This window comes from Oryctolagus cuniculus, chromosome X, assembly GCF_051225735.1.
Source record: "Oryctolagus cuniculus isolate XC-2025 breed Fujian yellow rabbit chromosome X, ASM5122573v1, whole genome shotgun sequence".
Lineage (NCBI taxonomy): Eukaryota > Metazoa > Chordata > Mammalia > Lagomorpha > Leporidae > Oryctolagus > Oryctolagus cuniculus.
Window position 1 is genome coordinate 106,170,030 of NC_142888.1, and position 14,045 is coordinate 106,184,074.

The 14,045-nt window shown below is 39.0% G+C and overlaps 1 protein-coding gene across 27 annotated transcripts in view; it reads right to left on the bottom strand.

The window, feature by feature from the left end:
- The window catches only part of LOC149119716 (uncharacterized), a 367,358-nt gene that overhangs the window by 235,287 nt on the left and 118,026 nt on the right, over positions 1-14,045 (bottom strand). For 13 of the 27 annotated variants that reach the window (XR_016228229.1, XR_016228237.1, XR_016228227.1 and 10 more), the window contains one exon: positions 9,340-9,438. The exons of 13 other annotated variants lie outside the window; for them this stretch is intronic. Coding sequence is in view for 8 of the 14 variants with exons in the window: in XM_089324683.1 (XP_089180809.1) it covers positions 9,340-9,438 (99 nt within the window). In the remaining 6 variants the exon portion in view is untranslated. Of the gene's footprint in view, positions 1-9,218; positions 9,237-9,339; positions 9,439-14,045 lie in introns of those variants that run through there. One more of the 27 variants, XR_016228242.1, reaches the window with a different exon arrangement.

Genomic DNA, 14,045 nt, shown 5'->3' on the forward strand with positions numbered 1-14,045 from the left:
TGAAATGCCAGGGCTTCCACATGTCTCCCTATGTCTCAAAATCAGGGTTGGAAACAGTAGTGATGTCCCCAGGCAACTGACAAACAGCAACCATTCTATACATTCCCATAGGGTCTCTGGACCAGCACTGCTGCCAAGCCAACCTGCAGGCCAGTGTGAAATGCTGCCTTCTTTTCATCTTCACTCTCAGTCCCAGTAGGCCCCAAACTGAAATCACAAGAGAGACCCCCTGTTCTCCACCAGTTACAGCCTGCTTTTAGCCTACAATAACTAGTACTTTTAGGGTCATACATAAGCTCTACAGATATGACTATTTTTGCTATTATCCCTATAACTGGTATAATTGCAAGCAGCTAGAGGCAAGAGCTGTGCTGTTTCTGCATCCTATTGTGCCTTCAACATGATGCCCATCACACAGCAGATGCCCAATTAATATGTATTAGATTGAATTGTATCAGTATCATTATCAGGATTATTCTGTTTCTCACTTTATTCACTATAGAAATTTCCAGCCTTCTCCTTCCCCTTGTCTTTGCTTCACAGCTGAGGATAAGGAATGCAACTATCACTTTAAATCCAAAGGCCTTCACTTTATTGAAAGCTAATCATCTACAAGGTTTTTCTCTAGAACTGATACCCCAGGAGGAAATAATTAGCAATATTTTTTTCTGAAGTCAGTAAATGACCTCAATATTAATCTTATCAGGCTTGCCTCTTTGGGGAGTTTATTCAGAAATCAATCAGGTTGCATTATAAATCAAAAAGAAGAAAAAAGCAATTCCTAGCTTTCTCTTCTACTAATATGAAAACATCAGTTAGGTAATATCCTGATTAAAATCTCAAGATTGTGTCAAAAATGATCTATTCCATATTTCTTTTTCAGATGTATACTTAATTTGCTGATTTACTAAAGTAATTTGTTCCTATAATTGCTTCCATATTTCCTGTCTGTTCCACTCATTCATGCTTACAAATGTTCTTTTCCCCCAGGATACTGGACACACAGTCCATTATCTTCATTTCCACCCATGTGCTTGGCACCTGATAATGGACACATTCTCTAAATCCAAGCTCAGTTCTCAAGTCAGGCCACTCATTAAACAACTCCACTGGAAACTACATTTCCTTCATCTTCCTTTCAACAGCACCCAATAATGGTGACTACTCTGATAACCTGCATAGGCTATCGCTAACCCTGTTCCTTTCCTGCACACGTGCAAACTTAGAACCAAGGGTTTGCATTGTGTGCAGTGATTAGGTTGCTTTGGGGGATGCCTACATCCCATCCTGCACAGCCAGGTTTAAGTCCTGGCTCCTGCGATTCCAATCAAGCTTCTGATTAATGTACATCCAAGGAAGCAGCAGATGCTGATTCAAGTACCTAGGTTCCTGCCACCTACATGAGACAGAGTTCCAGGCCCCAGGCTCTGGCATGGTCAAGCCCTGGCTGTTGGAGAGTGAACCAGTGGATGGAGCATCTCTGTCTCACAAATTAAATGAAAATAAAAATTCAAAATAACCAGCAATAAGATTGCTTTAAAAATGGAAGAAACAGGATACAATTCTATCTTGGAACCAGAAAAGAATGTTGCTTTTAAGAAAATGGCATGGAGAAAAAAGAGAATTCTGTCTTGGCAGCCAGGTGAATGAAGTGTTCAAGGAATAAGAAACACCCAACTGTGACAAATTCTGCTACAAAGGCAAATAAGATGAAGACTAAGAATTAACCATGAAATTGGGCAACTTATTGATTACAGGTGACTTTGATGAATCATTTCAGTGGAAAGTTAAGTGTAAGAGTGCGATGAGAGTGCATTCAGGAGAAAAGTGCCCAGAATCTATCTTCCATCCTAATGCAAGTGTCCCAATCTTGGAGAAAACATTTCTCCCCATATTGTGGGTTGGCATAGCAGTACAGGAGTTCCTGCTTCTCACTGTTCATATCCAGGAGTTCAGATTCTTCAGTCAGCCCCCTGATACAGGAAGAGAGCAGTCATGTTACAGATACCACAGTTGTAAGTTCTAGCAGGGGTTTGAATTTTTAATAAAGGAAACACAGGTCGACATTTGTGGCAAAAGTAGTGGCAACAGCCTAACTTCTAGCAGGGGTTTGAATTTTTAATAAAGGAAATACAGGCCAACATTTGTGGCAAAAGTAGTGGCAACAGCAGAAATAGCCTAACCAGGCTATTTGTGTGATGACTGAAGTTACTATGTTCCCTGGAGTTCTAGTCTCCACTCTGCAAAGCTATCGTCCCAGCCTCCCTTCACTTATTTATACATGTCACCGATGCCCCTCACAAATATATCCTTTAGTTTAATGTACTCTGAGTGTGTTTCTATTTTCTCATAGCCAAGATTCCCAACTTACACAATAGTAAAACCTCATCAGAGAAGCCAGGCCACTAGCTATAGAGGCAAGAGTAGGCACAGAAGCTCATATTCTAGAAAATCAGAATCTGAAGTCCTGACTGCTCTTTCCCCCAACAGTTCAGAGGACAGGAAGTTGTTTTCTTTGAGGTTTTTGTTAGAGCAGCAGTAGAATCAGCTTAGAACTGCGCATACTCTGTCATTCAATTCTGTAAACATGAATCATACCGTGTCCTGATAACTAAAGTGAAAATCAGAAATAAAGCAAATGAAGGGTAGAATGTGTTGGAAGAGCTGTGGAAAGCCACAAGGGTAACTCGAATGTATAGCTTACCAGGACTTCCAGTATAAGTACTCTACAGCTATTTGGTAGGTAGTAAGTGAGTAGATAGAGGTTTTCACCTTGTTCAGGAAAGGACAAACTTTCCATTGAATTTTTGGGGAGCAATGATTTCTTAATTCGTTATAAAATATTGTTTTCAGAACTTGGTACAGGCAGAATAATTCAGTTTGTTGATATGAACATAATTGATTACTTCACCCAAGCCTAAGGCAAAAGAGAATTATTTTTCAAATCCAAAACAATTCTTTTCCTGCACCCTGTGTGAATCTGGAGATAGGACAGCATTGCTTAGGATAGTAATGATTAGAATCAGTATTACTTTTTGAATTATTGCTGTATACTATGTGCTATTCTAAGTTCTTCGTATGTGAATATAGTATCTGATGATCTAGCCCAAGCATGAAGAGGGAAATCTAGATAGAAATATATTGACAACAATAATACTTATTGGCCATGTACTATACAAAAAGTACTGTTTTAAGTGTTTCACATGATTTATCTACCTCATACAATACTCATAACTACCTTAAGAGATAGAAACTATTATTCCCACTTACATATTAGGGGAGGAACAAGCCTTTGAGAGGTTAAGTGACTCGTTGTGTTCTAGTGCTCATCATGCATTTTCCGCGGCCCTCAGAACTTAATGTATTAATAAATTCCTTAAAAGACAAGGCAAAAAAAAGTATTGAAATCAAGACTCAGAGCTAGGCATGTATGACTCCAAAGCCTAAACTCTCTTATCCACTCTGCCAGATTGTCTTCTTTGAGGAGTTTTCATATTGTCCTGAATATGATTTAGTCAATTCAAATAACATGTTGGAAATAACTTTACAAACAGTATAATTCTATAGAACTGTAAGTGGTTATTATGATTAAATTGTTTATTGAGCACTAAATGAGTTCTTCTTTAGCTATAATAGATGGCATTAAATAGTAAGGAAAAAAACTGAGCAAGACAGGAAGGGCCCCTAACCTTAAATAGCTCACAGTCTAGGGGAAGAGCAGAGACATAAATAATTATAAATAAAATAGGAAAATCAGAGAGAGATATGTGCAGTTATTCCAGTATAATGGAATCACAAAAAGACTTGTTAACACAACCTGGGAATGGAGAGAGTAGACAGATTATTTCCTAAAGAAGACAGACCTAATTAGAATCATTTAAAATATTTTTTGACAGGCAGAGTTAGACAGTAGAGAGAGAGACAGAGAGAAAGGTCTTCCTTCCATTGGTTCACCCCCGAAATGGCTGCTATGGCCGGAGCTGCGCCAATCCGAAGCCAGGAGCCAGGTGCTTCTCCTGGTCTCCCATGCGGGTACAGGGCCCAAGGACTTGGCCATCCTCCACTGCCTTCCTGGGCCACAGCAGAGAGCTGGACTGGAAGAGGAGCGACCAGACAGAACCAGCGTCCCAACTGGTACTAGAACCCGGAGTGCCGGCGCCGCAGGTGGAGGATTACCCTAGTGAGCCATGGCGCCGGCCCTAAAATATTTTTTAATAGCATAGAGAAAGAGGGAGGGAGGAAGGGAGTGAGAGAAAGAGGGAAAGATAGACACACTGACTGATTTTTCCATCCACTAGTTCACTCTGCAGATGCCCAGGCTGGGTCAGGCCAAAGACAAAAGACAGGAATTCAACCAGCATCCCCCATATTTGTGGCAGGGTCACAAGTACTTGAGCCATCACTGCTGCCTCCCAGAGTATGCATCAGCAGAGAGCTGGGATCACAGATGAGATTACAACCTAAGCACTCCAATAAGAGATGTGGCTCTCCTAAGCTAGGTCTTAACTGCTGTGCCATACACCTGTCCCCTTAATGATATGTCAAATTATACAAACCAGGAAGATGTAAGGAAAGAAAGGCAGGCTAGGTAAAGTGGGTAGTATGTATAAGGGTATTTCAAAAAGTATTTTGAGAAATGAGAAAATGAATCTTGATGTGAATGGAAGGGGAGAGGGAGTGGGAAAGGGGAGGGTAGCGGGTGGGAGGGACGTTATGGGGGGGGAGCCATTGTAATCCATAAGCTGTACTTTGGAAATTTATATTCATTAAATAAAAGTTAAAAAAAAAGAAATGGAATTGTAAGATTAGTTTATCTTGGTACAAAAAGTCTTAAAATCTGGGACTGGCATTGTGGTACAGCAAGTTAAACCTGCCCGCATCCCTTACTAGAGTCCCAGTTTGAGTCTCATCTACCACCCTCCTTCTGATCAAGCTCTCTAAGGTGCCTGGGAAAGCAGTGAATGATGGTCCAAGTACTTGAGTCACCGCAACCAAAGTGAGAGACCCAGATGGAGTTCCTGGCTCCTGCCTCCAGCCTGGCTCAACTGTTGCAGCTACTTGGTGACTAAACCAGTGGACAGAAGGTCTGTCTCTTTCTCTGTAACTCTGCCTATTAAGTAAATGAGTAATATTTAAAAATTTTTGAAATCCATACACTTTTTAAAGTCCCCTTGTGTGACTCGATTTCAAAAAATTTTCCAACAAAATAATCTTTTAATTTCATTTTCCACAGACTTTTGACCTAACCTCATAGAAAGTATAAAAGCAAAAAATGGCATGGCATAAGGAAAGAATGCAAAATATTTACAAAGTGAGACTGGGAAAGGAGGAAGGATGAGGTCCTGCAGGACCTTATTTTCCATATTAGGTAGGTTGATCTTTATTAGGTAGGTAATGGGGAAGCTTTGCAGAGTTTTAACCAGAGAAATGACAAGATCAGATTTCATTATACAAAGATCTCCCCAGTGGCAGTATGGAGAATGGATTGGGGAAAAGATCAGAGGTCAATTGGGAAACTATTATTATAGTCCAGAAGTTAAAATGAGAGCATTTGTAGGGATAGCAGAAAGGATAGATTCAGGGAAATTTAGGATAGAAAGTCAACTATGCATAGTGATTTATTAGATGTAGGAAGTGAAATAAACAAAATATGGCTTTTTCAATTGGGTAACAAAATAGACATCAGGAGCAGGAATGGATTTGAAGGGGGAAATGATGAGTTCCATCTTGGATATATAGAGTTTGAATTTCCTGTGAGACATCCAGCTGGAGATTCTGAAAGCCAATTAATATATAAGCTTGACATTTCAGGCAAATGTGGGGCTAAAAATACAGATCAGGGAATCAGCAGCACATAGGTGATGATTAGATGACATTGCCCAGTGAGAGTGTTGACCTTGGTAAGTGTAGTTTCCATGGAGAATGGCAGCAGAAGCCAGTTTATAGTGGAATGAAGAGGGAATAGAGGTGTTAACAGAAGACCGTGAGTGTGGTCTACTTAAAAACTCAGAATGAAAAGAATGGGACTATGGGAATCAAGGAAGAGACTCTGTTTTTAGAATATGAGACAGTTACGTGAAATGTCACTTGCAATCTCTTTCAAGGTCACCATTGAGATGGCAGCCCTACTGGCAATAGACAAGTCAGATTCCTTGTAGTAGATCATAGGAAAGAACCATAGCTCCCCAATGTCATGGGAAATTTTGCAACAAATATCCCAAAAGATAAAGCTGACAGAGAGAAGGATTATTTAAGAATATGATAAATAAATTGCTGATGCACTTATTGGTATTTTTGAATTGTTAATAAATGCTTAACAAATGAGGATTCAATAATTCAACATCATATTAAGCCAAAAAATATTTTAAAGCGGTCTGTAGCTGCCCATAAATTGAATTGTGCAGCATGTGATTGACTTCCCGCCAAGAACATTTGCTTGTTCCAAGTTAGACTGCTTTATCTAGATACAGTAATTATTTCATTTTGGCAAAGATGCTTGTTGGAAATTAACACTTACTGACCCTTATATTTTCTCCCTTCTGAGTTCTCCTCATTTCCTATTGTCTACCTAATAAGTCTGTTTATGACAAGGTCTCTACAGTAAAAGGCCTTCCAGAAAACATTTGTCCCCTCTAAAATCTCACTAGAAGGGAGCCACATTACTGGTCATACTGGGTCCAGTACCCAGTGAGCAAAGGGCCATTCAGCCAAGCATCTGATGTACCTGCAAGCCGTCTCTGAACAGATGATGACAGCTGCTCTTCCCAACCTCACCCAAGACTCTGGGCCTACTTACATCAAGTCAAACAAATAGAGCAGGTGGTTTTGGAGGAACATAGCAAGCCAAAGTAATTTGATTTAGCCCTGAGCATTTGTTGCCACAAGTCAGTCATCTCTGCCTCTATCTCTGGACCTCATATGGCATGTTCCAGAAAAGAGTACAGTTTGCTTTCTGAAATGACTATTTCTTGGGGTTCACATACCCCCAAACACCAAATGGTATCTACAGGAGTCAAGCTATATACCACACAGAAAAGAGGGTGCCTTCTCCCTGGTTATGTATTCTATTTTGTCACCTGAACCAAAACCAGTGCTACTAGTAATCAATCTCACAAATATCCTTCCAAAAACAACTCTTTCAATTTCTGTCTGTAGTCTTTAGATCCACAGAGACTAAGAAAATCAGTCTTTGAGGTCGGTAAGGGCAATAGAAACCATAACTCACTTTGAGGCACTGACTATATGTCAGGCACTGTTTAAATATATCAATATGTTTAAAGCATTTAAATCTGTTCTACAATTTAAGGAAGGTAGCACCTATTATCCCTATTTTACATAAAAGTAACAGAGGTAGAGAAAAATTAGGCAGTTTGCCCAAGGTCACCTAGCAAGCAAGTGATGCAGCCAGCATTCAAATCTAGGCAGCTGGTACCAGAATCCATACTCTTGGGGCCAGCGCTGTGGCATAGTGGGTAAAGCGGCCACTTGCAATGCCAGCATCCCATATGGACACCGGTTCGAATCCCAGCTGGCCTACTTCTGATCCCGCTCTCTGCTATGTCCTAGGAAAGCAGTGGAAGATGTCCCAAGTGCTTGTGCCCCTGAAACCACATGGGAGACCCAGAAGAAGATCCTGGCTCCTGCCTTCAGATCGGCACAGCTTCGGCTGTTATGGCCAACTGGAGAGTGAACCAGCAGATGAAAGATCTCTCTCTCTCTCTCTCTCTCTCTCTCTCTCTCTCTCTCCCCTTCTCTATGTAACTCTGACTTTCAGGTAAAATAAATACATCTTTAAAAAAAAAAAAAAAAAAAACAAAGGAATCCATACTCTTAGCCCCAGTAATCTATTGCCTCTCTGGGCATAACATCCTTACTATCAGCCCTTCTCGGTCTCCGATTCCAGTCATCTAAGCACAATAGTTTACTTTTCTTAGGTCTCCCTCCTGTTGCACATGTTAGTTAAAGCAGTCTGATAACATGTGGGCCACTGATTCAGCATATAGCCAGATTAGGGATACCAGATCAGGCTGAGCTAGGATACCTTGCTATACCTAATTAAGATAATAGATAGAAAGCACACAAAGCAATATTTGGAAGGCACTCAAAAATCATTTTCTAGACTCTTAAAAGCAAGAATTAAAAAAAAAAAAAACTTAATAGTGTTCAAACAAGCCAAAGGAGAAGACAACTGATGACTTTGGAATGATGGCTTCAAGGAGACAGGAAGAAGGAAATAAGGTTATTCTAGGTGCCTCTTTTCTTTCAACTCTTTCCTATCTCATGATTACATATATGGTGTTATGGATGCTACTATCTGAGCCATTCCCTAGTCTCAAGCTATGTCCACATAGAGATTTAATAGAGAAACAGCAAATGTGGACTTAAAGAGAAGGTGGGGAGTGTCAAACGAAGTGAACCAGTCAGTAACAAGAACTCTTCTGTCATACAGGCAAGTCTCTACTGCTACCCTTTCATAGAGTTAAAAATAATTAAATCACAGCTTTATTAAACATTCACATCTTGGTATGAATGATCCTTTCCAAAAAAAGGTCCAGTTGCAGTTGGTTTCCCTGAAGACCTATGATTAGAAGAGAAAGAGCAACAAAAACAATCTTCCTACTCTGTATAATTTTGTCTTGGGCTTGTACACAATTGCCTCCTATCACAGTTAGGGGCAACTTATCTATCAGGCATGGTTAGCACAGTGCCTGGAGGTAGTAACAATGGTTTGCTTTCTTTTAAAATCAGAAGAAAAAGTGAAATTTTAAGTGGAATACAATCTTGTAACATATAATAATACATTCATCTTTGTACCAAATATGGTCATATAATTTTAATATATCTTTATGGAGGAATAGGTCCATAAAGACTAAAGTGCCTAGGGCACATAAAAGTCATAAAGGGTCACTGGTCCCATGTTGTGTTCCCAGGGAAGCAGATTCTGAGAGAATTTAGCATTCAGAATGTCTAAGAAGTGAATTCAGTAGCAACATTTGTGGAAGAGAATGGAAGGAAGTTGAAAGGGACAGAGAACAGAACTGCAGTGCAAGCTCAAGGCCAGACTCTGCCAAGCCCACAGGGAGCTCTATGGCTAGAATGGTCCTTCAGAGTTGTTTGAGTTGGGCTGAGAAGATCAGGCCTTTTTGCCTCCACATTGGAATATGGGATACTCCAGGAAGAAGTGTGACCGAGGGTGACACTCTGCAGCTGAAGCAAACCTGGAAAAGAGCTGAAAGCTGGAGACCGTCTGTTGACTTCACTTCTATAGCTAAGCAGCAAGTTCTTCCTTGGAGGATCTGGACAATGCCGCATGGCCTCAACCACACCTCTTAAACTCACTTTGGAAGCAGCAGCTTCAGTGGTAAGGAATCAACACCAACTTCCTCCGCTGGCAGAAAGCTGAGCCCAGCAGCATTATAGCCCCCACTTCCTTCCAGTCTGTTAAGAACAGCCACAGGAAAGACATCATAAATTAAATCAAATACATTATGTAGTGCATTTATTTTTATCTCAGTCTACAGCCCTTGGGTTATTTTTATCACCATCTAAAAAAGAAAATTCAGCTCTCCCTGGCCATCTCATCAATTTGTCAGGTTTGAATTCTGAAATCTATATATCCATATAAAATTTACACCCCCTCCAAGCATATTTTTATCTCTACATAAAATTTATGTCAGCAGTGTTTTGCCAATATGGCTACCATAAAAGTTTTGTTTAGACCAAGAGAGTAAGCTCTATATGTTGAGGATAACTATTTTCTTGGTGTAGGACAGTCAATGATAGAAGTTACAGGATGGAGTCCTTAGCTGGGTATCTTCTAGACATACTTATTAGTCTAACTATGCTTATCTAATTAGTTATGAAACAAGCCAGGTACCATCTTATCCACAGTGCCTTTCTCACACCTGTGTTACATAGGTAGCAAAATCCAGAGCAGTGTGGGGGGATCAATATCCATCCAAATAGCATAGTTGAATAAAACCTGACTGAGGAAAGAGAAAGAAAAAGCGGTTTTGCTGTGCTTGGGAGTTCTCACAAAGGTGGGGGATTTGGGAAATACTGCCTATTGATTTCTCAATTACAAGTGGAAGAGATGAGATATCAGATTTTTTTAAAATTATCATAACCACTATTTCAGGAAGAAACAATAAGATAGAAATGGCTATTTTTTTCTTTAGCAAAATACCTGCCACTTCCTGCTTGGCTCCTCTCCTTCCTGGATTTGCTTATTTGGAGATAACTTATGATAAGCAGTTTAAAAGTCTGTATTGCACCATGCTCATTGTCCCAAGTATTCCTTTTAATGGGTTTTGCAAATCCTGGGTTTCAGATTATTTATCAGAGGCAAACTCCATGATTTGACTCTAGCAATTGACAGATACAGATTTGATTATACAATCCTGAATGGCTAGGGAAAGCTTTTATTCTTTCAAACCCATAATTGCCTGAGCTTTCCTTTGCAGCTGCCTGCCTCTCGGCAACTCAGTTGGGTTTCAGCTTGCAGACTGCTAACTCCTAATCACAAACTCCAGTTTGTGTGATGGGGAGAACATTCATACAGCACTAACACAACACACTATGACCATCATTTCCTTGCATAAAAATAGTTGAAATACCGAATCCTATTTTGACCTTGCAAAGTTGTCCACCTGGACTTCACATAGCTAACATTCTCTATTAAGGAAATCTTCTATATGAAATTGAAATTTACAAATTATTCAGAATAGTTCGGTCAAGATAGGTAAGAAAGGATGGAAACAAATAGGAAATGTAAATGCACACATTTGCTTTAAATAAGATTGCCTAAAAGTCTTGCTGAACATCAATGCTCCCCCACGTTCACACTGGGTACTTTTAGGTACACTCATACTTATTGACAGGTAGACTTGTAATCTTCTACAGAGCTTTCATTCTGCTAGTATCATGCCTGAGATGGGGACAGTAGAGTATCCTGTGTACAATTGCTTCTCAACATGAGCATATTGCTTATTGCAAGAGTGAGTGAATTTATTGAGCATTTATTGTAAAACTGAGCATAAATTGAGTCACTGACAGCTAAAAGTGAGATAATACAACAGATCCTCAAAAAGTTCATGGAAAATGTATAGTATGAAAAAACAATGCAAGTAATTTTTTTGCACCAAAATAAACTTTTAATTCCATTTTCCATTTTTGAAGTCCCTTCATACATGTGAAAATAATTAACACAGGCACTGGTATTCTATATATAGTTTTATAAATTTTACTTTTTAGTACAAATATATATTAGAAACATATGTGATACTTAGAGGAAGAAAACATGTAATCAGAACCTCAGAACTGAATTTACAATGCTGAATATTTTCTTCAAAATATTCCCAGCCTAATCAACAAAACCAGGGGTCTTGCTACACAAGCATGAATAATCTATTTATTCACTATCTAAACTAATTTGCAAACAATGTAGTAATCAAATTAAAATAATTTAGTGACTGAGAATAATACTTACATATACACATACACACAAGCTTCCAATTGAACCAAAGGAATAGGGTTACCCTATCCCACAACTGAAATTCAAAATATAGTAAATATTGTTTTGCATGAAACAAGGAAAACAAAGATCCTAATCTAAATGTCATACTATGACCAGTTTTCTATATTCTCTTAAGTAGACACTGATTACATAGTACATGCAATAACCAATTATTATCTAATGGAAATAAAAAAATCTACATAAGAATTCTAAGTGGAAGAACTAGCTTTATCCCTGACACAACTAGTGGTGGTTTCTGGGATAAATAGAAAATATACAGAAAGTGGAGTGAAGTTTCTCTTGCCCATTGTTCAACCTATGAGATATTGTGGACAGTCTGTTAAGAAGCATTTGTAAATATGTGGGATTTCTCAGACAGTAAAAATATTTGTCCCCCAAAGACTGAAATGATATATGTCCCCAAAGACTCCATTTTCCACATTTATTAAATTTCAAAAGAATATTCAGATACGACAGCCTATGTTCAAGTAAGAAAAGAGATTTTCACATGTCCTGATTCACTAATATTTTCATGATCCTAAGATAATGTTGTTTCTTTCCAGCTGTACAATGACAAAGATTGATGAGACAAACTTGATGCTCGACCTTGACATTTGTAAGCTTGAAGTTTGTCAAAGACCGACAGTTCCTCTTTAAAAATAAATTGCCCAGAATATTAAATGATATTTTATGTAAGGCACACTCAACTTGATTTTACAAAATCACAGAAATTACCAAGCATAGCATTGGAATTTTGAGGGAAAAAATTCAATTGTTATCCTGAAGTGGATTCTGAACCCGAGTTTAGTACCTTTTGAGAAATCTTTCCAGTTACAAAGGTCTTAAAGCTTTCATTAATAACTCTACTTTGAAAGCATAAAGCATGTTCTCTTGGTCTTGAACCTCACAGACTCACTTCAAAATTGTGGCAGTGTGCTGTCACTGTGTCTCCTTTTGAAGATCCATTATATGGGCAAACAGAAAAGGGGACATCTGAAGTTTTGACAAAGCTATCCTATTACACAGCTCAGTGGAGGAAGCAACCACACATGGAGGAAACAATAGTGGAGCATTAGTGCTAGTGTTGGCAAGCCAGGTGATCCTTGATGGCAACAGTCCAGAGCCAAAGCCTAAAGCCATAATGGACATAAGGAATGCAGGTCTCTGGGATGAGAGTGGAAGAGCTCTGAACCAATCCAAGGTTTATCTGATTGTGACCTTTGGATCACCGCATCCAATCACCTGGGAAGTTTTTACAAAAATCAGAAAATGAGGCCACACACTGAACCTACTGACCAGAATCTATGGGGCAATAGCTTGGACCCCAGGTGAATAGCACTTAAAATTTGGGAATCACTAATTCTTCTAAAAGTGGGCTAAAACCCTAATACAGATTTTCCAGGGTTTTTTGCATTTGAGAAATGACCTTACTCCCTCATAAAGTCAACCTTTGCCTTTTAAACTATTTATAGAAAAAATGAAAGCAGGACACGTTATAGAAGCATATTTGAGTAGATGCATAGGAATTTGGAAGGACACTTCTGCACAAGGTTTCTTCTCATTGGCAGAGCCTACATATGATCCTGTGTGTTTTTCAAATGCTTCTACACATTTAAGCAGAGAAGCTCAGGTCTGTGGCTGAAAGTAGCTACTTCTGTGGCTCTAGCCCCACTCAGTGATATTGGAAAGTAGAGACTTAAGATCATTAAAATTTCTGGTTAACTATAGACTGAGCAGAATTTGGTTTCAAACCTCAATGTGAAAAGTATTAACATGTGACTTTTCATATCTAAAAAAGTCTAAACTGGTGAATATACTTGAATTCTTTGAGTACCCATAATTCTACTGGGTGGACCTCAGTCTCCTAAACATCTACAGCACTGAAAGGAAACTGAGCTAAATGTATTCTTGCTCAGTGAAATCCATGAAAACATAGTGTTTTCATTTTAATTAAAATAATTATATTTTGTTTCTATATATTTATGTATTTATCAAAGAGAGAGAGATAAAGATCTTACATCTGCTGGTTCACTCCCTTCATAGCTGCAATGGCCAGGGCCTGGCCAGGCCGAAGCCAGGAGTTTCATACAGGTCTCCCACAGAGGTAGCAGGGACTCAAACACTTGTACCATCTTCTGCTGCTTTTCCCAGGCTAGTAGCAGGGGAGCTGTATGGGAAGTGAAGCAGCAGGGACTTGAACCAGCAACCATATGAGATGCTGGCATCAAAGGCGGCAACTTTACCCGCTACACCACAATGCTGACCCCAATGTTAATATTTTTAAATCCCCTGTCTCAGCTTATTTTATTGCAATTTTTCTCTTTATTCAAAGTGAGCTGGTATCAGGGTTGTAGGAAGGGAGACTGAGCACAGACACTCCCATAATAAAAAATTAAAAATAATTGAATTTGATAAATTAAATTTTCTATACTTCAAATGTCATACAGCTACCTTATTGCACCCATCCAGTGTTTCCCAAAACTTATACCTTATTTTATGAGATATGAATTATATGCAAATGTCATAGATT